The sequence below is a fragment of the Heterodontus francisci genome, chromosome 5, assembly GCF_036365525.1.
Source record: "Heterodontus francisci isolate sHetFra1 chromosome 5, sHetFra1.hap1, whole genome shotgun sequence".
In the NCBI taxonomy this organism is placed as follows: Eukaryota; Metazoa; Chordata; class Chondrichthyes; order Heterodontiformes; family Heterodontidae; genus Heterodontus; species Heterodontus francisci.
Window position 1 is genome coordinate 195,283,957 of NC_090375.1, and position 26,121 is coordinate 195,310,077.

Here is a 26,121-nt window from a genome sequence, read left to right on the forward strand (position 1 = left end):
TGATGTTCTGGTCATTTATGATATTGCTCTTTGTGGGATCTTGCTGTGCACAAATTAGCTGCCATGTTTCCTACAGTACAACAGTGACCGCACTCCTAAAGTACTTAATTGGCTGTAAAGCAGTTTGGGACATCCAGTGGTTGTGAAAGGTGCTATAGCAATGCAAGTTGTTGCTGTTTAATGTACTTTGCCCAATAATCACACTGGGTTTATTTCAGGAGGAAGGTGGCTCCTGGCATGGACCAGACTATCGTTGTAGATTTTTAATGGTTTTCAAATGAATTTGTTGCAGCTGGAGACCTACATTCAGGAGAGCATGAAGGCAGAGATGGTTCAGATGCAGCAGAATGCCGTTCAGAATCACACGGCCACCATCTTGGAGCTTGGCACCAGTCTGCTGAGCCAGTCAGCAGAGCAGACACGCAGGCTAACAGATGTGGAAACGCAGGTAAGGTCCCACTGGGTGGGAGGTGGGGCAGACGCTGGGGAAGGAACCAACCATCGCCTGCAAGAGGTGTAACATACGGCTTATGGCTAAAACTGGCCCCAAATAATGCACAGTTTCAAACACCTCATTCCAAGTTAAATAAGAGCATTTGAAAAACATTCACTGGCAAAGCATCGCACAAGACTGAGTGATTCTTGTAAATATGTCTCTGGTAGCTTTATCTGGTTACAGCATGTTGTAAGAATTTTGTTTAAATTGGTTTGCAAGAGTGATCCACCCCTTGGCATGGAAACAAAGCTGAAGGAAATGTCAATAAATAGTTCAAGATTGCGACGATTCTGAGGCCCTTTTCTGAAGGGATGGGGCGATTTTCACAGTCTTTGTGTTAGCGCCTGTTACTTATCACTTTTAGTTGCTTGTTTCTTGAACACTTTCTTCAGCGGGGGGGAGGGGGGGGGGTGGGGGGAGAGGCTGGCGGGAGCTGCTTGGCGAAGAGCACTGAGATGACCCACAAATCTAAATGCTTCACTTTTAAGATGGTGCCTCCTGTTTCTGGATTCACCCAGTGTTTACTAAAGATGATCTCCAGAGTTCAGTTTTAATGGATTTTAATGTGATCTAACTGGCTCAGAGATTGCAGTGGGAGGAGAGAAAGAGAGTAAATTATTGACTCACACAGTCTTACACTGTCTCACACACTGACTCACACACTCAAAACTCACACTCACACGCTCAAATGCTCTCAATCACACACAAACTGACTCACACTCTCTCATATACTCACACACTCTCAATCACATACAATCATACACACACTCAAACACACACACTCATACACACACACTCATACACACACTCAAACACACACACTCATACACACACTCTCATATACACTCATACTCACTTGCACACACACTCACACTTGAACAATCACACACACACACGATATGTACTCAGATCACACTCAAACGCTCACGTACACTCACACACAGGCACTCACACGCGCACACTCACATGCAGTGTCTAGAGTCCAATGTTTTTGCTGGAGTTCTACAACTTGTAAAGTTTGAAACTTTCTGATGCAGGATTACCATCCCAGAGTGACTGGCCAATCACCCACGAGTACCTTAGTCAGGTGGGCGTTCTTCATGAGCCTAGGATGTGAGCACTGTCAGTCATTCCTCAACTGCACCCTGGGGACAACTCAACACAGCCTGAGTTTTCCCTCTGCTGACACAGATTCCCTTTGTCATTAGGGATCACTGAACAACAACCAGGAATAGGACCCCTAACCCAGAGGCACTCAGATTAACATCTCGTCAGTGTCGCATCTGGTTGAGACTTGGTAATCTTGAGATGGGTAAGGATATCAAGGGACACAGAGCCAAAGCGGCCAGATGGAGTTAAGATACAGATCAGTCCTGATCTAATTGAAAGGGAGGACAGCATCGAGGAGCTGAACGGCCTCCTTCTGCTCCTATGTTCCTTGATCAGCTGTCTCAAGGCAGAATGGGAATCAAATTTGTCACCTTCCTGGTCCAAACGATGTTACACTGAAATGAACAGCAATCTAAAATAAAAGCAAAATGCTGCAAATGCTGGAAATCTGAAATAAAAAACAAGAAAGTGCTGGAAATACTCAGCAGGTCTGGCAGCATCTGTGGAGAGAGAAGCAGAGTTAACGTTTCAGGTTAGTGACCCTTCTGTTTGGGACCTGGCTGTGTTCTTTAGAGCTGCTTCTGTTTAATGATTACTTTAATCTGTTTCTGTGAATTACTTTCCCATTTTGTCATTTTTATTGAGGGAAGAAATATATTTCAAGGGAATAACGATTTAAAAATGTACATTTAGGTCTTGAACCAAACCTCAAGACTCGAAATCCAGCTCTTGGAAAATTCCTTGTTTACATACAAGCTAGAGAAACAGCTGCTTCTGCAGACCAACGAGATCTACAGGCTGCATGAGAAGAACAGGTAGGTTCAGCCCATCTATTATCTTATATCAGTGACAAAACATTGCCTTAATGATAGGGACAGAGCTACGAGGTTATCCTGAAACAAATGTGGACAAAACACGTCCTGGGCTGTAGCACAAGATGACCAATAGGCAATCGGCTGCTCCTGATAATTGGGCAGGCTGCTGATTCGCTAGATCTTGGGATTTACGACTGTTTCCTCTGTGCAAATCCCTGATTTCTTCAGTGAAAATTGTTCAGTTGCAGTTGTACAGAACAGGCAACAATAGTTATTAGTACAGGTGGACCAGGTAGAACAGCCATTGTCAGCCTTCCTTAATATAAAATATATCTGTCTACATTATTACAGACTCCTTCTGCAATAGCTGCGATAGCACACGGTTGGGACCAACGTCCCGCTAATTTCTTTGGAGAGCACGGGCAATTTACTTAAGTGTGCGGCCCCTTTAAATTTTGTTGCTTGCCCCACATGCACGGTCACTTGAAAGGGCTGACTTGTGTGTCACCTACTTGGGGATTTTTGGGTTGCTGTGTAGCAGTGCAGTTTTGAGGGAACATTGATTGGGACTGGAGTGTAGTGAACCTAATCTCATTAAACACCAAATAGAACAGAAATAACAAGACTTGCATTTCTATAGCACCTTTCATGACCACAGGATGTCCCAAAGCACTTTACAGTCAATGAAGTACTTTTGAAGTGCAGTCACTGTTGTAATGTGGGAAATGCAGCCACCAAATTGCACACAGCACGAGCCACAGACAGAAATGTGATAACGACCAGATAGTCTGTTAAAGTGATGTTGGTTGAGGGATAAATATTGGCCAGGACACTGGGGAGAACTCCCCTGTTCTTCAAAATAGTGCCATGGGATTTTTTACATCCTCCTGAGAGGGCAGACAGGCCTCTGTTTAACATCTCATCTGAAAGACGGCTCCTCCAACAGGGCAGCTCTCCCTCAGTACTGCACTGGGAATCTAGTGACAGCCCGGATTAGGTGCTCAAGCTCCTGGAGTGGGTCTTGAACCCACAACCTTCTGACTCAGAGTTGAAAGTGCGACCCACTGAGCAAAGATAAGAAATGCAGTCGGTGGGTAATCAGTCAATCAAGAAACTGTAAGGTATGACTAGAGTCCAAGCTCCTTTTGTACAGGACCTCGGAAGAATGACACGTTGAAGGCTGTAGAGAATATTACTTGTGTGTGGCAATGTCCAGGGTGTGAGCCTGCTGTGACATTATTCCCAGCAGCATCAGCCAGGGGTTCTGTTTCAGGCAATGCTCTGGTTCCCTGGACAACCCCAGTTAAAATTGGCCAGTGATCCTACTTTTAGCACAATCATAGAATCATAGAACCACATAGTGCAAAAGGCGACCATTCGGCCCATCGTGCCTGTGCCGGCTCTTTGGAATTAGTCCCACTCCCCTGCTCTTTCCCCCTTAGCCCTGCAAACGTTTCCCCTTCAAGTATTTATCCAGTTCCCTTTTGAAAGTTACTATTGAATCTGTTTCCACCGTCCTCTCAGGCAGCGCATTCCAGATCACAACAACTCACTGTGTAATTTTATTTCCCCCTCACCTACCATCTGGTGCTTTTGTCAATCACCTTAAATCTGTGTCCTCCAGTCACCAACCAATCCCAGATAGTTTTCAACTCTTGAAAACTATAATGCGATTGTTTAACATGAATGATGTTGCGTTGTTGATGGTGCATTCTCCTACTGGAGGCAGTGGCCCAAAGTAAGGGAGGACAAGGCAAATGTGGACCAGCCATTCAGGGGAAAGGGGGTGAGTGAACCAGCTTTGGACCAAAAGGGCACTGCAGATCATTCTAGCAGAGTCCACCGAACCTGATTGCTAAACAGATATGGTAAAGTCCTTTTATTCTGTGGAGATTCAGCTCAAAACGACAAACCATGTCCGTCACTTGCAAAATAACACGATTGAACAACCCTGGCCTGCTCGGCACAATAGTTTGTGCATACAAGGGGAAGCTAGGTAAACACATGAGGGAGGAAGGAATAGAAGGTTATGCTGATCGCTTGAGATGATGTGAGGCAGAAGCAGCATAAACACTAGCATGGACCAGCTGGGCTGAATGGTCTGTTTCCGTGCAGTAAATTCAATGTAATTTATTTCTTCAGCACGAGGCCGCTCATTTTCTTCCACTGAAGCACAAATTCTACTGCTTAAAAGTAATAGAAAAATAAATCTTCACTGAACAGTTTGAAGGAAAGGTCTTAGCTGGGATTTGAGGCAGTTTTTATTTCTGGGATCATATACATAACTCATATACACTTGATACCATTAATCAGACTGTGCTTTACGCTAATGAGCACTTCACAAGGGTAACAACAGAAGAATGTTTGGCAGCATTGCTGAAATATTTCTCCCTGCTCTGCGAGGGCCTTCTGGTTATTTTTGTCTTAGATCTCGGGCCAGAACATCATAACCTCGCCGTAAGTACGACAGGAAGTCTGTTTCGAAGTGACGGTGGGCAGAAGCAGGAGAGGGAGGAGGGGTTTTATGGCCTGAGGTGTGAAGCTGGCCCATTGTACCTGTCATGGTGAATGGCTGGGGAAGGGAAAAAGAGTTGTGTCACATTCTGGGGATCGATAGCGGGGAAACACTTCAATGAAAAATTACCTTCTGAAAATCCCCAGTTTTTGAAAAATTACTCCTTAGTTTTCTTAAAGAGGGAAATATAATATTTTGCAATTAAAGTTGGTTCGTATCCAAGATCACTTAAGCAAGTTTGGGCATTATTTTGACGGATAAGAATTATGCTTACCAAAGTTGTTTATAAACTCTGAATTGATCACAACTTTAAGATGTTTGCTGCGGTATTCAACGTAGCTCTGGAGCTTTCCTTTCCCATCCTTAGTTTCCTTTATCCACAATGATATATGACTAAAACAAAAAGAAAATGTAGTTACTGAGTATTTAATAGATTCCCCGCATTGAAAGAAAGCCTTGTCTTTCGACAGCACCTCTCACTATCTCAGGATCTCCCAAAGCCAGTGGGGTACTGTTTGATGTGGGGTCACTTTTGTAATGTAGGAAACGTGGCAGCCAATTTACACAAGCAAGATCCCACAAACAGCAATGTGATAATAACCAGGTCATTTGCTTTACAGATGATGGTCTGAGGTCAGGTGCACTGGCGATAAAGTATTTGGCAAATTTTTTTGTCCGTTTGGAGAAAGGGAAAAACCCAAGAGGCTGATGGGCAACACGATTGTGCTGATATCACATCCAAAAATGGCAGTGTTTCAGCCTACTGCATATTTCTATGTTAAATATGTATCTGTTTACAGATAAAGTAAACACATTGCTTTTTGGATGTTTATATATGTATATATATATATATGAAAATTATAGCCCTTTAAAAGAATTTTGTCTCTCTCGTGAGCTAACAGTTGAAATGTTGACTGAAGTTATTTTGTAGAACAGCTGAGAAAAGATTAAGGAAACATTTTTGAAGTACTACAGTGGTATTGGCAATTATTGTCTTCAATTTAATTTTATGGGTTATAGAGTCATAGTCATAGAGTCGTACAGCATAGAAACAGGCCCTTCGGCCCACCACGTCCATGCCGACCACAATGCCTATCTATACTAATCCCACCTGCCTGTATTAATTCCATATCCCTCTATGCCTTGCTCATTCAAGTCCCTGTCCAGATGCCTCTTAAATGTCACTAGTGTTCCTGCCTCCACCACCTCCTCTGGCAGCTCATTCCAGACACCCACTATTCTTTGTGTGAAAAATTTACCTCTTTGATCCCCTTTAAACCTCCTCCCTCTCACCTTAAATCTATGCCCTCTAGTTTTAGTCACCCCTACCATGGGAAACAGACTCTGGCTATCTACCCTATCTATGCCTCTCATAATTTTATATACCTCTATCATGTCCCCTCTCAGCCTCCTTTGCTCCAGGGAAACAGACCCAGCCTATCCAATCTCTCTTTATAACTCACGCCCTCCAAACCAGGCAACATCCTTGTGAATCTTTTCTGCACCCTCTCTAGCTTTATCACATCTTTCCTGTAGTGTGGCGACCAGAACTGCACACAGTACTCCAAATGCGGCCTAACCAACGTTATGTACAACTGTAACATGCCATCCCAACTCTTGTACTCAGTGCCTCGGCCGATGAAGGTAAGCATGCCATACGCCTTCTTCACCACCCTGTCTACCTGTGTTGCCACTGTCAGGGAACTATGTACTTGCACCCCAAGGTCTCTCTGCTCAACAACACTCCCCAGGGCCCTGTCATTCACTGTATATGTCTGGTTTAACTTCCCAAAATGCATCACTTCACACTTGTCTGCGTTAAATTCCATTTGCCAATCCCTTGCCCACTTTCCCAGTTGATCTATATCCTGTTGTAACCTTAGACAACCTTCTTCACTGTCCACTATACCACCAATTTTGGTGTCATCTGCAAACTTACTAATTATGTACCCTACATTTTCATCCAAGTCATTAATATATATGGCAAACAACAGAGGGCCCAGCACCGATCCCTGCGGCACACCACTGGTCACCGGCCTCCAATCTGAAAAACAACCCTCCACTACTACCCTCTGCCTCCTATCACCAAGCCAATTTTGTATCCAATTTGCTAGCTCACCCTGGATCCCATGTGTTCGAACCTTCTGGACCAGCCTACCATGCGGGACCTTGTCAACGGTCTTGCTAAAGCCCATGTAGACAACGTCCATCGCCCTGCCCTCATCAATCCTCTTGGTCACCTCCTCGAAAAACTCAATCAAATTTGTGAGACATGATTTCCCACACACAAAGCCATGCTGACTATCCCTAATTAGACCATGCCTTTCCAAATGTATATAAATCCTGTCTCTCAGAATCCCTTCCAATAACTTTCCCACCACTGATGTAAGGCTCATTGGCCTGTAGTTCCATGGCTTATCCCTGCTGCCCTTCTTAAATAAAGGCAGAACATTAGCTATCCTCCAGTTTTCCGGTACCTCACCCGTGGCTAATGATGATACAAAAATCTCTGCCAGGGCCCCAGCAATCTCCTCCCTTGCTTCCCAGAGCATCCTAGGATACACCTGGTCTGGCCCTAGGGATTTTTCCACCTTAATGCGCTGCAAAACCTCCAACATCTGCCAGGGAAATCTCATGGCCCCTTTTCACCCTCCTAATTTCCTTCTTAAGTGTAGTCCTACATCCCTTATACTCCTTGAGGGACTTGCTTGATCCCAGCTGCCTATACCTGACATATGCCTCCTTCTTTGTCCTGACCAGACCCTCAATATCCCTCATTAACCAAGGTTCCTTAAACTTGTCAGCCTTGCCCTTCCATCTAACAAGAACATGCCGGCCCTGAAATCTTCCTATCTCACTTTTAAAAGCCTCCCACTTGCCAGATGTCTCTTTACCTGTAAACAGCCTCTCCCAATCAACTTTTGAGAGTTCCTGTCTGATGCCATCGAAATTTGCCTTCCCCCAATTTAGGACTTCAACCTGAGGACCAGTCCTATCCTTTTCCATAATTATCTTGAAGCTAATAGAGTTATGGTCACTGGTCCCAAAGTGCTCCCCCACTGACACCTCAACCACCTGCCCATACTCATTTCCTAAGAGGCGGTCGAGTGTAGCCCCTTCTCTAATAGGGCCATCCACATACTGCTTCAGAAAACTATCCTGGACACACTTAACAAATTCTTCCCCATCTGATCCCTTAGCACTAAGGCAGTCCCAGTCAATATTAGGGAAGTTTAAATCACCTACTATTACAACCCTATTATTCCTGCACCTATCTGTGATTTCCCTGCATATATGCTCCTCCACTTCCCTCTGACTATTGGGTGGCCTATAGTATAATCCCATCAAAGTCATCACCCCTTTCTTATTTCTAAGTTTTACCCATATGGCCTCGCTGGACATTCCCCCCAGGATATCCTCTCTAAGTACTGCCGTGATGTCCTCCCTAATCAATAGTGCAACTCCCCCTCCTCTCTTACCTCCACCTCTGTCACGCCGGAAGCATCGGTACCCTGGAACACTGAGCTGCAAGTCCTGCCCATCCCTCAACCACGTTTCCGTAATAGCAATAATATTACAATCCCATGTACCGATCCATGCTCTGAGTTCATCTGCCTTACCTGTAAGGCTTCTTGCATTAAAGTAAATGCAGTTTAGCCTACCAGACCTTCCACGCTCCCTGTCCTGCCCCTTCCCGGCCTGCCTACTGGACTTGCTTTAACCTCTACATTTGCCTCAACTATCTCATAGGAGAGAATACTACTTTGGGTGCCAGCCCCCTGCAAGACTAGTTTAAACCTCCCTGCAATGATATTGTTCCCCTTCCAGTTCAGATGCAACCCGTCCTTCTTGTACAGGTCCCTCTGCACCAGAAGAGATCCCAATGATCCAAGTAGCTGAAGCCCTCCCGCCAACACCAGCTCTTCAGCCACGCATTCATTTGACTTATTTTCTTATTCCTACCCTCACTAGCATGTGGCAGAGGGAGTAATCCTGTGATTACAACCCTCGAGGTCCTGCTTTTTAACCTTCTGCCTAGCTCCCTATATTTAGTTTGCAGGACCTCATCTCTCTTCCTGCCTATGTCATTAGTACCAATATGGACCACGACCTCTGGCTGCTCACCCTCCCCTTTAAAACTGCCCAGCTTCTTCAACCTGTGGTGGCAGTCCTGCCTCTCATTGCAGCCTTTTGATCAACTATCAGTGCAGGCCCCTCATAACAGGCTTTCTTTTGCTCCTGGTTTAAAGAGATGCTGCAGCTTCCATCTGACGTTGCTCAGATTGGGAATTCAGGGGAATTGGGGAGTATGCAGCATTTCCCGCCCCTCTATGGCGCTTAGGGTGGCCACTGACGGAGCTGAAGAATACCGGACACTCCCCTGCCCAAACCACCTGCTCCCCCTCAGTCTGTCACCATTAATATCAGAGTGCAAGATATGAGCACAGGCCAGTGCTCTGTGCTCCTGTAGGCACTGATAGGGGATGTGCTGCTGCACATGGAATTCTGGGTAAACAATCTGCCATTGATATCTCAAATTGGTGATAGAAAATTAATGTTTTGGCATCCAAATCAAGATCGGGGCCAGAGGCGTAATACATAAAATAAGTAAATAAATTACAAAATAAAAATACCAGGCATAAAGGTGACCGGTACCAGACAGGGGACAGACCAGCTGAAAACAGGACTGTTCAGTATTAAACCAGACAAGTGGCCACCTGAAACTCAGATGTAGCAGATTTTTGATCTGTTGGATCTCTCCACACCTGGTGTGCAATGGAAGTGCTAATTTAAACATTGAAGTGGTGAGGATAATGTGCCTTGTTTCTTCAGGGCTCAATATTCATCCAGGGTCAATTCTCAGTGCCCCTCTACAACCCCCAATCTAAGAAAACACAAATATATAGTGAAATTCATGAAAAACTAGCCCTGAAGAATATTTGCACACTGCACTAATAATGCAAATCATATCATAATATACTACACTTCAATGAAACATGTTTGCGTGGGGCCCTGCAGTAACTCGCCCTTTACTAAATTGGGTGGGTTGAAAATTGTGCAAATTTATCTCCATGGCCACTACACCAGTCAGCTTCCCTGACACATGTAACTTGCCGTGAAGACTACAGTCTCAAATCTGCCCCATAGTAATTGCGTCTTCACTCAAATATAAAGTTTCATGTCAGCTCAATGTGATCAGCACTGTACTATTGGAGGTGCCCTCTTTCAAATGAGGCATTAAACTGAGGCCCTGTCTGCCCACTCAGGTAAAAAATCCCATGACACGATTTCGAAAAAGAGCAGGGGAGTTCTCCCCAGTGTCCTGGGGTCAATATTTATCCCTCAAGCAGCTTCACTAAAAGAGATTATCTGGTCATTTAACATTGCTGTTTGTGGGATCTTTCTGTGCACAAATTGGCCATTACGTTTCCTGCATTACAACAGTGACTACACTTCATTGGCTGTAAAACACTTTGGGAAATGAAAGGCTCCATATAAATGCAAGTCTTTCTTTCCTTCTTTCAACTCTTCCAATCCCCACTTTCTCAGCTTTCTGGAGCAGAAACTTCTGGAAATGGAAGGCCGGCATAAAGACGAGATCGAGACGCTGAGGCAAGAGAAGAGCAGCCTCCAGGACCTGGTCCTCCGCCAGAGCCGTGTTATCAATGAGCTGGAGGCAAGGCTGAACCGAGCCACTGTCAACAACACCAGCCTGCAGAAGCAACAACGGGAGCTGACAGACACGGTGCAGAATCTCCTCAAACTGGTCTCGCAAGGAGGAGGTGAGAGATGGGTCTAAATAGTAACTTATAAAGCAATTGGTTCCTCAGAGGAAGGAATCAGGCTAAGAGCTGAGCCTGGAGAGATTGTTGGAGAAGAACACCCAACTAATTTGGTGCAGTGGAACCTCCCTCACCTCTGTGTCCATGGTAGAACTTGTCCCATTTTCGATCAGATGGAAATCAGATTTAAACATGATGATACCAGAACTGTGAGGGTATATCTGTCAGGAGAGGATGAACAGGCTGAGTCTCTTCTGGAAAAAGAAGGCTGAGAGCTGACTTAATGGAGGCATTTAAAATTATGAAAGGTTTTGATAGAGTGCATACAATGGGAGTGTATTCACTTGTGGGGAAGAACAAAACTAGAAGATATCAATATCAGATAGTCACCAAGAAATCAAAGAGAGAATTCAGAAAAAGGTCTTTCCCCAGAGAGTGGTGAGAATGTGGAACTCGCTTCCACATGGAGCGGTTGAGGTGAATATCACACATGTGTTTACCGTGAGGCTAGATAAGTATATGAGGGAGAAGGGAATAGAGGATTATGCTGATAGAGTTAGATGAGGAAGGAAAAATGGGGACGGAACTCGAGTGGAGGATTAAAGCCAGTATGGACTAGTTGGGCTGAATGGCCTGTTTCCGTGCTGTACACTCTATGTAATTCTATCTGTATAATTCTAAAATGATTCCCTTTTTTAAATTGAAATGACTTTCTATTCTACTACCTCCCATGCAAACGCCCCATAGCTCACGACATTCCCAGGTGACAGACAAAGGCAGATGACCTCTGCCAATTCATCTCCACTGCCAGTTCCTAGTGATCAAGCAAGTGCTCCCTCACTGGTTTCCTGTTTCTGTGGAGAAGGACTTGGCTTCTCCTTTGGAGCTTCTCCTTGATTTGGGGAATTGTGACGCTCTCCCTTTCACTCCGAGTGTTGAGGTAATCTCTGTAAGAAATGCAAAATTATTCGACTGATCCAGCTTGCATTCATGACCACAGGGTGGCCCAAAGCCCTTTACAGCCAATGCAGTACTTATGAAGTGTAGTCACTGTTGTAGTGTAGGAAACACAGCAGCCTATTTGTGCACAGCAAGATCCCACAAACAGCAATGCGCTAATAACTAGATAATCTGTCTTTTGATGTTGATTGAGGGATAAATATTGGTCCAGGACACTGGGGAGAACTCCCCTGCTTTTCTTTGAATTAATAGCCATGGGGTCTTTTACACCCACCTAAGTGAGCAGAGGGGGCCTCAGTTTAATGTCCCATCTGAAAACAGCACCCATGATGACATTGAGTCAATATGAATCATTAGATCTGGATGAAGACTCAGTTTACAGCATCTCCTACAGTGTAACATTGGTTCTGTTCTGCCCTGGGAGTGTCAGCCTGGATTTTGTGGAATGGGGCTCAAACACACAACCTTCTGACTCCGAGCTGAGAGTGCGACCCACTGAGCCATGGTGGACACCTTGCTGTCTGTAATCTCAGCTGACCTTGATAAAAGAATCCTCCTTACTCATGTGTTCATCCCACTGTCAATACAAAGCCTCAGCTGAACCGTCTGCTCAAAGAAATCCTATTAACAGTTTTAACACACACACAAAAAAAATGCTGATCATCTTGCTAGGTAAAGCTGGTAGCACTCGTGCCTCTGAGTCAGAAGGTTATGGGTTTGAGCCCCACACCAGAGACTTGAGTACAAAACTCAACGTTGACGCTCCCAGTGCAGTACTGAGGGAGTGCTGCACTTTTGGAGGTGCTGTCTTTCAGATGAGACATTAAACCGAGGCCCTGTCTGCCCTCTCAGGTGAACGTAAGAGATCCCGTGGCACTATTTGAAGAACAACAGGGGAGTTCTCCCTGGTGTCCTGGGGCCAATATTTATCCCTGAATCAACGTCACTAAAAAATAGATTGTCTTGCCATTGCCACATTGCTGTTTGTGGGAGCTTCCTTCTTTGGAAATGGGATCACACATACTAACTCACTGCCTCTTGCAGCTGAGTGCGAATCTGCAGCAGGATCACAAACCTGCTGCGAGGGCATCAGATGGCAAGAGCTCTCTAACACTGAGTTTTGACAACGTACTGTACAACCTTGCATATCGAAACTTGTAATACTGAAAAATAAATAATGATGACATGCTAACTCATTACAGTTAGCACTGTAAATATGGGGCAAATGTTAAGTGTGATGTGCAAGGGTCAACATAGTGTTGCCATATCTGAATGAACGAACTCCTGGAGGTTACATCACAAGACCTCCTGCTCTGTCACTCCCCACCATTGGCTGCCCGGCACGTCCATCATCACGATGCCCCGCCTTCCCTTGGCCAATTGATTGGCTTATTCTTGACTGTCAAACAGCAATAACCAAAAGTGTTCAAAGAAAATTTTAAAAAAGGACATTAATTTCTTTGAATGACCTGTGATTTTTCTCCCAGGTTTGCATGCAGCAGTGGCCTCGAGATTAATCTTTAATTGCTGGAGACACAGGGTGACAATCTTTAGGTCAATATATGGCTTAGAATTACAAACACTTTGAACACTATTTTTGCCTGACTGGGAGAATCTTCTCTCTCATTTTTCAGCTATCCTAGTGAGTAGTTTGCAGTCTAGACGACCATAATCTCTCTGATCGCAGTGCCTGCTATTCAATTGATGTGTTCTCTAATATTTTGGGTCTTTATGTTGTCTGTTGGGTTTCAGTCCTGATGAAGGGTTCGTATCAGAAACATTATTTCCAGAATTTCCTGTTTCAGTGTGTGTTTTTCCTCCCTGTTTATTTTTCTAGACTGAGATAACTGAAAGGTGGGTAAACATCTGAATCCAGGATGACTACCCAATGAGTGATGGTTGCTTGTTCTCTGTATCTGCTCACTGCATTTCCGTGCACTTATTCGAATTGCTGAACTAAATTTGGGTGTTGCTTTAACATCAAAGTGTTTCCTTCACATTCCAGGGAGTCTCCCATCTGTGGGTTCAGTGCAGCTGACACAATCCAATGATCAAAGTGACAGCTATAACACACAGCTTACATTGTAGCCTGGGTGGCAGGCTTAGGACTCAGGGTTGGGAGGGTAACACGAACTGCACTCGATCTGTGGCTATCCCACTGCAGATGTGCGACGACCAGAGTCTTGACGACAGATGGAGCTGAGCATCCCCTGTGTGTCATCTTGCACCTGCTCTAGTTCCATTCTAAGGTGATGCACTGACCCTGAGTCATACACCTGGATGGTCTCAGGAATGCTTTCAAAGCTCTCGTCTTTGCAACCGTGCAATCGCAGCAGCCAAACTCAGGCCAGGGTCAAAGTTCACCTGCAATCCCCCTCAGCTGTCCTGTACTGGGAAAGACATTTGTAGAGAAACATAGCAAACGGTCGCTCGGTTCAACTGCGCTTGCCCTATCAATTAAACTTGTTGATTCCCTTCCTATGCCTGCTCCCCGAATCCATGTAATTTTAAATCATGTGGAGACAACAAAATGGAGTGAAAATCTGTGGCCAATTTCCTAAGGCAATCAAATAACTTCAAGATGTCTATGGTTATCCATGATAGCTCAGTAGGCTGACTATATACTGCAGAACTATAAGCAATTGGAACATAACAACACAAGAACATAATAAATAGGAACAAGAGTAGGCTATTTGGCCCCTTTTGCCTACTCTGCCATTCAATAAGATCATGGTTAATCTTGTACCTTAACTTCCCACACTATTCCCATATCCCTTAATTCCTTTACTACCCAAAAATCTATTGATCTCTGTCTTGAATATACTCAACAACTGAGCATCGACAGCTCTGTGGGGTAGAGAATTCCAAAGATTCACGACCCTCTGAGCGAAGTAATTCTCCTCATCTCAGTCCTAAATGGCCGACCCCTTATTCTGAGACAGTGACCCTGTGGTTCAGATTCCCTAACCAGGGAAACATTTTCTTGGCATCTACCCTGTCAAGCCCCTTAGGAATGTGATATATTTCAATCAGATCACCTCTCATTCTTCTAAACTCCAGACATGTACGTCCATTCTACTCGAGCTCCGCTCAGGACAATTCCCTCATCCCAGGAACCAGTCTAGTGAACTTTTGTTGCACTCCCGGTAGGGCTGGTATTAAAGGCCTGCTTGGATATACAATATAAACCCGACAGGGGCCTGACCCGACCACATCTAACCCGATCCCAACCCAGGTCCGAGTCCTTTGGTTTTTTTTCCCACGCCCAACCCGACCTGACTCGACTCGACTCGACTCGACGACCGGAAATTAATGACGCTTACTCTTACTTCCCTTTCCCTCCTTGACCAAAAGGCAGCACTGCCACTGTGTCCGACCTGACCCGACCCAAGCCCGAATTCTGGAGCCGGATGAGCGGCCCGACCTGACCCGAACCCGACACGTGTCATAGGGTCCCGTCGGGTTCGAGTCGGGTAGCCATGCTCCAGCCAGTATGTCTTCCTTAGGTAAGGAGACCAAAACTGTAAAAAATATAATTCATCAAGGGTAATATGTGTTCAAGAACCAAGGCAGGTAGATGGAGTTAAAATACAGATCAGCCGTGATCTCATTGAATGGTGAAGCAGGCTCAAGGGGCTGAATGGGATCCTCTTGTTCCTATGTCCCTGGACTATTTCACATGTCTATCTGTATGTGGTGAAGCTATATCTCAACAGTATGATCAATTATTCCTGCATTTCCTTGCTCGGTGAACATGCAAAAAGATGAAAACTATCAAATTATTACTTTTCTGAATAGCTAAAGAATGGCTTGCATTTATATAGCACCTTTCATATCCTCAGGATGTCCCAAAGTGCTTTACATCTGATGAAGTACTTCTTGAAGTGTAGTCACTGCTGTAATGTTGGGAACAATCCTGTTCACTATATAAATGCAAATGTTGCTGTTGTCTCATTTGCCTCTGTTGTTCTATTCCAGTTGGCGAAGGACAAAACTGGAGCCAATCTTTACACACCTTTAATTTGCATTTATTTACAGAATTACACATTACAAGCATGCATCTCCTAACTCAACAACCACAGTTTCAGTCTGTGCCTCTTTATACGGGCACAAGTGAATCCCCAGTTAATGTCCACCACCTGCATATAATTAAACACAATTACCATACAATTGACATGAGTAAAGCTTGCTGTCTTCAGCAGTGAGAGGAGAAGGCTGTTCCACTTATTCAGTGTCTGAATTTTATTTGCGGGGAAGAATTTGTTTTGAAACAGCATTTGCACAACATCGCTTAGATTTTTGAAGCCAGTCTCTATGATGCAAAGGGAATTCTTTTCTGCTTTTGTTCTGGGATGTCCCTCACAGAGACCATTCCCTGCTGCATGGTCAGGTCAACACCACTAAAACTAAAGAGGGGATATGGTCATCATCACGTTTGCCATTTGTGAGATCTTGCTGTGGGAGAATTGGCTGCCAGATTACCTACATTACAACAGTGACTACACTTCAAAAATACTTCTTTGGCTGTAAAGCACTTTGGGACATTTTGAGATTGTGATAGGGACTAGAGAAATACAGATAATTATCTTTAGATAATCATTGTATACCAATTCTGATTTTCTCCCCCTTAAAAATTGGATCCATAATGGTGTTGTTCATATCTTACATTCAGCAGCTGGAATCATTCCCCATCTGAGTGTAGTCATGCGTACTTTGACTGACAGACTGATCGTTGAGAGCTGTAGCCCTGTGGGAGGCTAAAGTTGGTGGAACCATTTTCTTTTAAAAAAAACAAATTCACATTAAATAACATCACTCAACATGGGAGTAGTGTTGCCAGCACTGTAATAACAACAGGAAGTTCAGTACATGGTGTTGACTCAAACATAGAAGAGTCACAGAATAGATCCTATTGGTGTGATGAAGTGCGATAATAAAAAATTACATTCCTACAACACTTGACATTGCAATGTCCTTAGTTAAAGAAGCTCCAACCACAGTGTATTTATGTATATTTAAAATCTTGTGTTATTTAAAATAACAGAAAATACAAAGGTTCTATGTTGCATCCATGTAGGGGAGAGGAAACACCAATTCAGTAAAGGAAAATTTGTAAAGATACATCCAAAGAGAGCGAGAGAGACGGGGAAAGGAGAGGTGAGGGAATTGCAGGAGAAGGAGGTAGAAAGGTTAAGGAACAGACTCGGAGACAAATGGAGAGATACAGAGACATCAGTGAGAGAGAGTATGTGTGAGTCAGATAGCACAGAATTACAGAATAATACTGTGCAGAAGAGGCCCTTCGGCCCATCGAGTCTGCGCCGATACATTAAAGACCCCTGGACCTGTCTACCTAATCCCATTTGCCAGCACTTGGCCCATAGCCTTGAATGTTATGACGTGCCAAGTGCTCATCCAGGTACTTTTTAAAGGATGTGAGACAACCCGCCTCTACCACCCTCCCAGGCAGGGCATTCCAGACTGTCACCACCCTCTGGGTAAAAAAGTTCTTCCTCAAATCCCCCTTAAACCTCCCGCCCCTCACCTTAAACTTGTGACCCCTCGTAACTGACCCTTCAACTAAGGGGAACAGCTGCTCCCTATCCACCCTGTCCATGCCCCTCATAATCTTGTACACCTCGATCAGGTCACCCCTCAGTCTTCTCTGCTCCAGTGAAAACAACCCAAGCCTATCCAACCTCTCTTCATAGCTTAAATGTTCCATCCCAGGCAACATCCTGGTGAATCGCCTTTGCACCCCCTCCAATGCAATTCCTTCCTATAATGTGGCGACCAGAATTGCACACAGTACTCCAGCTGTGGCCTTACCAAAGTTCTGTACAACTCCAACATGACCTCCTTGCTTTTGTAATCTATGCCTCAATTGATAAAAGCAAGTGTTCCATATGCCTTTTTCACCACCCTATTACCTACATGAGGAAACAATGGAAGACAAACAGAAAAGACACAGAAAAGAGGTAGAGAGGAAGAGAGGCACAAGGAGAAAGTCAACACCTGGCCTGCCCATTTTTCATCTGTAAAGTTGGGGGGCAGGTTGGGAGAAGGGATGGGGAGGCACATTGACTGCCCCTTTAACACTCAGCCCCGTCAGACCGGCTGTAAGTGGGCACACAGAGTGCCCACCTCAGGTTGACAGTGGGTAAGAGAATCACTTGCCGGGTGTAAATGTGTGTGTTCCAAAAATATCTAGGGAGTTATTTTCCATTTGGTGAAGGCAGAATACTGGTGGTTACAGCTGTTTTGCACACAATGTACACCCATTGTGCTTTTTTATTTCCAAAATCTACTTTATTCATTAAAAACTCTAAAAAAAAAAAATTACAAAATAGTTCAAAACAGCACCAAGTCAACAATACAAAGAGTGCAAAGGAGATCAGTTTCCTTCAATACAGGAGTGAGTTGCCTCACAAGCCTTCCATTTCATTTTACATGCCATGTACTTTTTGCAGCAAACAAATATTTTCTGGATATAGTTCGAGGGTTTCCCATGGATCCAGCCCCTCAGTTCACTATGGCGGGAGGACCTTACACAGTGGTCTTTCCCCATTGAGCCTTTGCCGCGGCTGCCCCAAGCTTTAGTGCGTCCCTCAGCACGTAGTCCTAGACCTTGGAATGTGCCAGTCTGCAACACTCGGTCATGGACAACTCTTTGCGCTGGAAGACCAGCAAGTTTCGGGCAGACCAAAGGGTGTCTTTCACCAAATTGATAGTCCTCCAGCAGCAGTTGATGTTTATCTCAATGTGCGTCCCTGGGAACAGACCGTAGAGCACAGACTCCTGTGTTACAGAGCTGCTTGGGATGAACCTTTACAAAAACCACTGCATCGCTTTCCACATTTGCTTTGGAAAGACACATTCCAGAAGGAGGTGGACAACAGTCTCTTCCCCACCACAGCCACCTCGAGGGCATTGTGCGGAGGGGGTGAGACTCCGGGCGTGCAGGAAGGATCTGACAGGGAGGGCTCTTCTCAATATCAGCCAAGCTACATCTTGGTGCTTGTTTGAAAGTTCTGGTGATGACGCATTCTGCCACATGACTTTGAGGACATTCTGTGCAGACCACTGCCTGATGGATTTTTTTTAATTCATTCATGGGATGTGGACGTCACTGGCTAGGCCAGCAGTTATTGCCCATCCCTAATTGCCCATTGAGAAGGTGGTGGTGAGCTGCCTTCTTGAACCACTGCAGTCCATGTGGGGTAGGTACATCCACAGTGCTAATTAGGAAGGGAGTTCCAGGATTCTGATCCAGCGACAGTGAAGGAACGGCGATATAGTTCCAAGTCAGGATGGTGTGTGACTTGGAGGGGAACTTGCAGGTGGTGGTGTTCCCATGTATTTGCTTCCCTTGTCTTTCTAGTTGGTAGAGGTCGCAGGTTTGGAAGGTGCTGTCTAAGGAGCCTTGTTGCATTGCTGCAGTGTATCTTGTAGATGGTACACACTGCTGCCACTGTGCGTCGGTGGTGGAGGGAGTGAATGTTTGTAGATGGGGTGCCAATCAAGCGGGCTGCTTTGTCCTGGATGGTGTCGAGCTTCTTCAGTGTTGTTGGATCTGCACCCATCCTGGCAAGTGGAGAGTATTCCATCACACTCCTGATTTGTGCCTTGTAGATGGTGGACAGGCTTTGGGGAGTCAGGAGGTGAGTTACTCGCCTCAGGATTCCTAGCCTCTGGTGGTCAAAGATGTTTTTCCACAGAAACCTTTCTATGAAGGATAGGTGTTACGGCACGGTCCAACTGGATGGAGTGTTCCGCGGCAATGTGACCAGGCCCATCCTTCGTAACACCGGATACAGAGAACCTCAGCACGTAGTGACACTTGGAGTTTGCGAACTGGGGGCCGACACACAGCTTGTTGCAGCCGCACACGAAGGTGGTCATCAGGATGAGGGCGACGTTGGGTACATTTTTCCCGCCCTTATCCAGAGATTTGAACATTGTGTCTCTCCAGACCCAGTTCATTTTAGATCCCCATATGAAGCAAAAAATGGCTCGGGTGACCGCCACAGCGCAGGAGTGGGGTATGGGCCAGACCTGCGCCACGTACAGCAACAACGTGAGCGCCTCGCACCTGATGACCAGGTTCTTACCCACAATGGAGAGAGATCGCTGCTCCCACATGCTCAGCTTATGGTGTATCCTGGCTACTCGTTGCTTCCAGGTTTTGGTGCACGCCCCGGCCCTTCCGAACCATATCCCCAACACCTTCAGGTAGTCAATGTACACCCACTGTACAGCCAGTACACACCCAGTGTACACCCAATGTACATCCTCTGTACACCCATGGTGTGGATGTTGTAATCCTGTTGTACACCTGCTGTCTTCAATGCAGAGGAGAATCGGGTGGGTTCTTTAACAGCCAGATGATGCACGACTGCTTGTTTTGAGCCTCCATCAAAGTTGAATACCCTCCCCACCGCACCCCACAATTACTGTCTATGCGGAAAATAAATGCCTGAATTATGCTACTTATGTCTGATCTACATATTCAAATCCACTTGCTAAAAAGACTTCTCCCTGCCTCAGTAGGAAACAAACGTACTTTCTCTGATGAGCGCCTCACTGTATTACTTGAAAACCTGGCAGACAGCAGCACGCCACTGGTCTCCTTCACCGTCACACCTACTAAATGTTCCCTCTCTTAAAGTGGCCATCCCTATCAATTAATATCATTCCAGATGCAATTATTTCCAGATGTTGAGGTCTGTGAATAAACAAGGAACTGATGATTGGCAAGGACTGGGGGGAGGTGAAATCCCTATTCATGTTATATAATAACCACAGCCCTTTCTGTTTGTTAGTGTTTCTAATAACTCTGCTTTGAAGCACTTTAAAGGTTGACTTCTGCCAGTTATTCTGAGAGTGCCAATAACTGCATTAATTGCAGTGGACGTTTTCTTGCCAAATCCCATTTTGCTGATGGATCAGTTAAGATTGGGGACACATAAGGAATGTCTTATGTGATCAGAAAAAGATACCATTGACTTTTTTTTCCTTTATTTTTACCAAGAACAGACCTAAGTAAATTGTTTATTTTTCAATTAAGCTGCATGGAGAGAGCAGACTTAGCAAATAGTTTTTTAAAAATAAACTTTTAAACAATGTACTTTTATTGTTTTTGCAACTGAGGGGTTTATAATGATTTCATTCTTGTTCTGGGCATGGCTAATTTCTCTGACCGCTTTCAAAATAGCCTGAATCCATTTACAAGTTAAATCTGAATCTATAAGCATGGAATCCCCACAGGATCTCGTACGACAAATTGTAGCTCCCATAGGAATTCGACTACATTAGAGAACTGCTAATAAAATCTGTAGGGCAATTCAATAGTCAAATTCCACAGAAAATATCACGATTCAATTGAGCCAACGTAAAGCCACTGGGAAGGCATATCACCCTGTGACACTCTGCAGATGTGGAGTGAAGCAGATCATGTTATCAATATTGTCCCAGTCAATATTGTTTGGTCTCATGATCAAGCAATTCAATTCAAATACAAACATTCAACTAATTCAATTCAAATACAAACATTCAACTAATTCAATTCAAATACAAACATTCAACTAATTCAATTCAAATACAAACATTCAACTAATTCAATTCAAATACAGCCAATCTAATAAATTCAAATCAAGGAAAATAACATATAAAAATAAGAGATGAACTTTGATAAGAACATAGTGCCAAGCTTTGTGGTTATTGGTTGCCTGTAAGTGATCTATAAACTCAGCTGCATTTCCTCTCTAATTCTCCAACTCTTGATTTTCAGACAAAACTGCTAAAACATTATTAATCCAGTGGTTGGTTGTTCATCAGTGGATAATCAAACAAATATAATAATTGAAAATCTCCAAAACAAAGAAAGGGAAAAGAAAGTAGTTGCATTTATATAAAGCCTTTCATGATCTCAGTTCATCCCATAGCACTTTACTGTCAATTAAGTACTTTTTGAAGTGTGGTCACTGTTTTAATGCAGGAAATGCATTAAATTTGTGCACAGCAAGCTCCCACAGACAGTAATGTGATCATGACCAGATAATCTGCTTTTATTGATGTTGGTTGAGGGATAATATTGGCCAGGACACCAGGGAGAACTCCCCTGTTCGTCTTCAAAATCGTGTTTGCAGGATCTTTTACAAGGGCAGACAGGACCTTGATTTAATGTCTCATCCATCTGACAATGGAGTACATGTCATAGAGGGCCTGGATATAAAAGCAGCTAGTTGTCACCAAACCAATTTGAGCATTCACATGGACACAACACTAGGCAAGACTGGTAAAATCAGAGGAGCAAACTGCATTTCCTATTACAGTATGGTACAACCTATCATGGCTCCAGGGTCCAAAGACACAATGCCATTCAAATGCACCACATTCTTCAGCATTTTAACTTTGAGATATATTTCCTCATTGCCTCTGGCAATAAAGAGCCCCTTTCCAGCCCTGTACCAATCTGATATGATCAGTTGCACCTTTTCTCACTCCAGCTGCAATGAAAGGCACCAAAGAGGAGAAATTATTCCGGGACTGTGCAGAGGCCTATCAGACTGGTCACAACACAAGTGGGGTCTACAACATTCGCATCAGCGACATGTCAGAACCTAAGAAGGTAAGAATCTCATGGTAGACTGGCTTTGGGACTTAGGCCAGGTAATTCATTGGTGCCTGACCTGGGGAATGAAACAAGTGATGGAAACAATGGGCCAGAGGAGTGTGAAATCTTCCATCATCAGAAGGTGACAGGCAAACTGCAGGCACTAGTCACACCCCATGTGGCAGTTCAATGAACATGGGTAGGAGCAAAATTGGCACAGTAAGTTTAGGGGATAGCAAAAGGCTATCGGGGCGAATGGGGGTTGGTGGCAGTGCGAGTACAGCCCGCAGCATTTAGCTGGAGTGAAGACGAGATCTCCTGCTCGTCCTGGCTTCACTGTTTAGGTGTGTTACAAAAACTGACCTTTGTGTTTTTTATTCTGCAAGTCTGCAGCGGTCCCTTCGAAGCTATCCTGCTTTAGAAAGTAAACCTGTCGGAGTTTGCGTAGCACAAATTCCAATGGGTTTTGTCCAATATGGTGAAGGATCCTGAGACGGAACATTGGGGTCCTCCTTGCACGTTTCAGTTGGGCCAATGATGCGTTCAGGCAGCCTCCAGGGACGGTCCAATATAGTGATAATAGCGTGAAGTCCCATAACTGGTGCAAAACGCAGCATGCCATATTGCACCCGTCAGTACCCGTTTATCACCGGGAAAAGGGAGGGTGGGGTGGGTGTGTGGGGGGCTGGATAATCCAATCTGTAGACCGCATCCTGTCACTGGCTGATAGCCTTAATTCTGTACATACGAACCAGAGTCAATGATGGTGAAATGCTCAGACTGACTGTTGTGTGATTTCCAATGTTAGAAGTCAAGTGTTCTCAGGTTTGTTATGTCTGGGGAAAAAATTTCATTCTTTCTTTTTTAAACCGGTTATGAGGAAAATGAAAAGTCTTTCTTTTTCACATTGTTCTGTGTAGTCTTAGCCCCTGGTGACTTGTCCCATTACATGACATAGTACAGAGTCAAAATCAATTTACACTGACCAGCAACCACACACACACATAGAGACAGGCTTTGAAATCTGAGCGGGGAGAACTACAAAACATTGTATGTGTGCCAAGATTAAATCAGCCAGAAACTAGTTCATGTGTTCATTTTCCTCCTTCAATTAAGAAGCAATTATTTCATTTGTTTGTCAATTGCTACAGTTCAGAACAAATTCTTAACATTGTTCATTAGCCTGAAAGTCACAACTAATTGTTGACATTGATAAATACACTCATCAACTCATTTTGCAAACTTAAAAAGGCGTGTTCTAAATGTCCTATTAGTTTTCTAAATGATGAATTGTCTAAATGCTGGTGATTTCCACATCATTCGAACAATGGGCTTTGGTTTAATAGTACGCTATGAACTGAATTTTCAATTTGAGGTCATGCTCCCAAGTTCTAAAAATGTTTAATTGTGTTTTTTTTGCCTTTCTGTGCTCTTCCAATTCTGGCTTTTTGCGTGTCCCTGATTTTCATCGCTCCACCATCGGAGGCCGTGCCTTAAGCTGCCTGAACTGAAGCTGCTGCAATTCACTCCATAAACCTCTCTGCCTCTCGACTTCTCACTCCTCCTTTCAGTGATTCCTAAAAACCTACCTTTTTGACCAAGCTTTTGGTCATCTGTCCTTACATCTCCACATGTGTCCCAGTGTTAAATTTTGTCTGAGCCTACGAGGGTGGTGGCAGCAGAGACAATTGATGATTTCAAAAGGATATTAGTTGGGCAATTGAGGGAAATAAACTTGCAAGGCTACGGGAATCGAATGGGGCAGTGGGACTGACTGAATTGCTCTATAGAAAGCTGGCATGAACCTGATGAGCCAAATGCCCTCCTTCTGGGACCCTATTACTCTACGACTCTATGGGCTGGATTTTGTAGTTGCAGCAATGGGTGAAAAAGATGTCGGCCGTCCCGCATGTGATCCTCGTGGCTATGCTGCCGCAATTACATGGCAGGCGGCCACTTACCATAATGACAGCAGCCATCCCCCGTCCCCCTCCCCCTCCAATCACGTGGTGGGGATGGCATTGGCGATGCTGTGAGCGGCGTCACCTGACATTGGATCAGGTGCTGGCACCATCTTTAAAAGGCTGCCAGCCCTGCATTCACCATCTCCTTCAAACTCTATAGCAGCTCAGCCATCAAAAACGTCTGTATATTAACATCAATTTCAATCTCAGCAAGCAGAATCCTTGGGCATAGTGCTGAGAATGTCAGAGGTCAGAGCAAGGGTGGCCCCATGGTTCAGTGATGCCTCCCTGCTGATTGTCCTCCAGGCTGCAAGGAAAAGGCGGGAGATCCTCTTCCCCAGCGATGGCAAGAAGAGGTCCTCCCGCCTGACCATGCAAGCCTGGACGGAGATCACGGAGGAGGTTAGCAGCCATGGGGTCACCCGTCAAAACTGGGTCCATTGTAGAAAGAGGGTCAATGACCTCTTATGCTCAGCCAAGGTAAGTTTCACGGTTCCACATAGCTTGTTGCGATCCACTTGCCCACGAGCGTAAAGGTGCACGAGATAGCCATTCTAATGATAGGATCGTCATATCATAATGATAGCTGATTACCGACTGCATAAGTGAGACCAGTCCCCCTCATTTCTATCATAGCTAATGTTAGACCCATGGCCGAGTCATTATGAGAGCAGTGACACCCCCCATGTGCAGAAGAGGGGCCCATGTTAGCATTGACATGATGTAGAGACATTTGGAACTTAACAGTGACTGCATTCTTGATCTTTCAGAAGAGAGCAGAGAGGCGTCCTGGACTGGAGGTGGGGTGCCCAACCTGAGGCCTCTGACCCAGGCCGAAGAGGAGGTGCTGGAGTTATCTGGGAGTCAAGAAGCAGGTGCCATATTGGACATGGAGCTCGGGGCCCCATTTGAAGAGAGTGATTATTGGCAAACACAGAATGAATTGAAATTACATTTTATAGAGAAACTCAATACTGTCATCATTGTGACATGTGTACCATAACACTAAATGTCTGTTCTTCACATTGCATCTTGCAGGGGGGCGCTCGCAAATGCTTGCGGACACCAAGGGAATGACAACAACCTCCGAGGAAGAGCTATACTTAGAGGATGCACCGTCCCATGACTCTCCTGCACCTTCCACCAGCGCAGATACTCTCACCTCGGTGGGTATACGATCGGCATTAGAATCAGCTGGTGAGAGCACCACACACACGCCCGAGCAGCTGATTGAGGCTGAGACAGCCGAGGCATCTGACGTCGGAAGACTGTGGGTGTCCAGGCCCATGCTGAGCTCCAGGCTGATGACGAGCCTCTGGTTTCAGCAGCACAGTGCGTGCTGGAGTTTCAGAGAGAGGTAAGGCAACATCTGGCTGAGATGCCAGAGGCCATGTGCAGCCATGAGTGGATGATGGAGGAGTCCATCCACACCATGAGTGCTGCCATGTCCCAGGCATGTGAACGCATGGCTTCCTCCATCAAGAGGTTGGCAACCCTCATGGAGAGCCACATTCCACTTGTGCTCAATCACCTGCACACCTTTGCCTTGGGCATGACTTCAAATCAGCAGTGGCAGGGCAAGATAAGGACCAAGAAAGTGTTCTCACTCTTAGTCCTTCTCCAGAGAGCAATGGTTCCAATGAGCCTTGAGAGGGAGAAGGAGAGGCTGTGCTCAACATTTGGGATCTCCCCTCAGGGTGATTTGAGTGTTGTCATGGGCTCCTCAGCCCCTCCGCCAGTGAGTCCAGCTCCAGCAGCAGTGATGCCTGACGACAGCTCTGCACAGGTGCAGGAGGCCCTCAGACAGCCGGGGCCCTCCAGGCCTCAGGAACCCAGAGGCCAACTGCCAAAGTCATCCCAGGC

At 45.1% G+C, this 26,121-nt stretch overlaps 1 protein-coding gene across 2 annotated transcripts in view; it reads left to right on the plus strand.

Moving 5' to 3' along the window:
- LOC137369664 (angiopoietin-1-like) overlaps positions 1-26,121 on the plus strand; it is a 248,447-nt gene that overhangs the window by 162,406 nt on the left and 59,920 nt on the right. For both annotated transcript variants that reach the window (XM_068031003.1, XM_068031004.1), the window contains exons 2-5: positions 293-448; positions 2,300-2,421; positions 10,487-10,719; positions 22,188-22,309. In XM_068031003.1, coding sequence (XP_067887104.1) covers positions 293-448; positions 2,300-2,421; positions 10,487-10,719; positions 22,188-22,309 — 633 coding nt within the window. The remainder of the gene's footprint in view (positions 1-292; positions 449-2,299; positions 2,422-10,486; positions 10,720-22,187; positions 22,310-26,121) is intronic.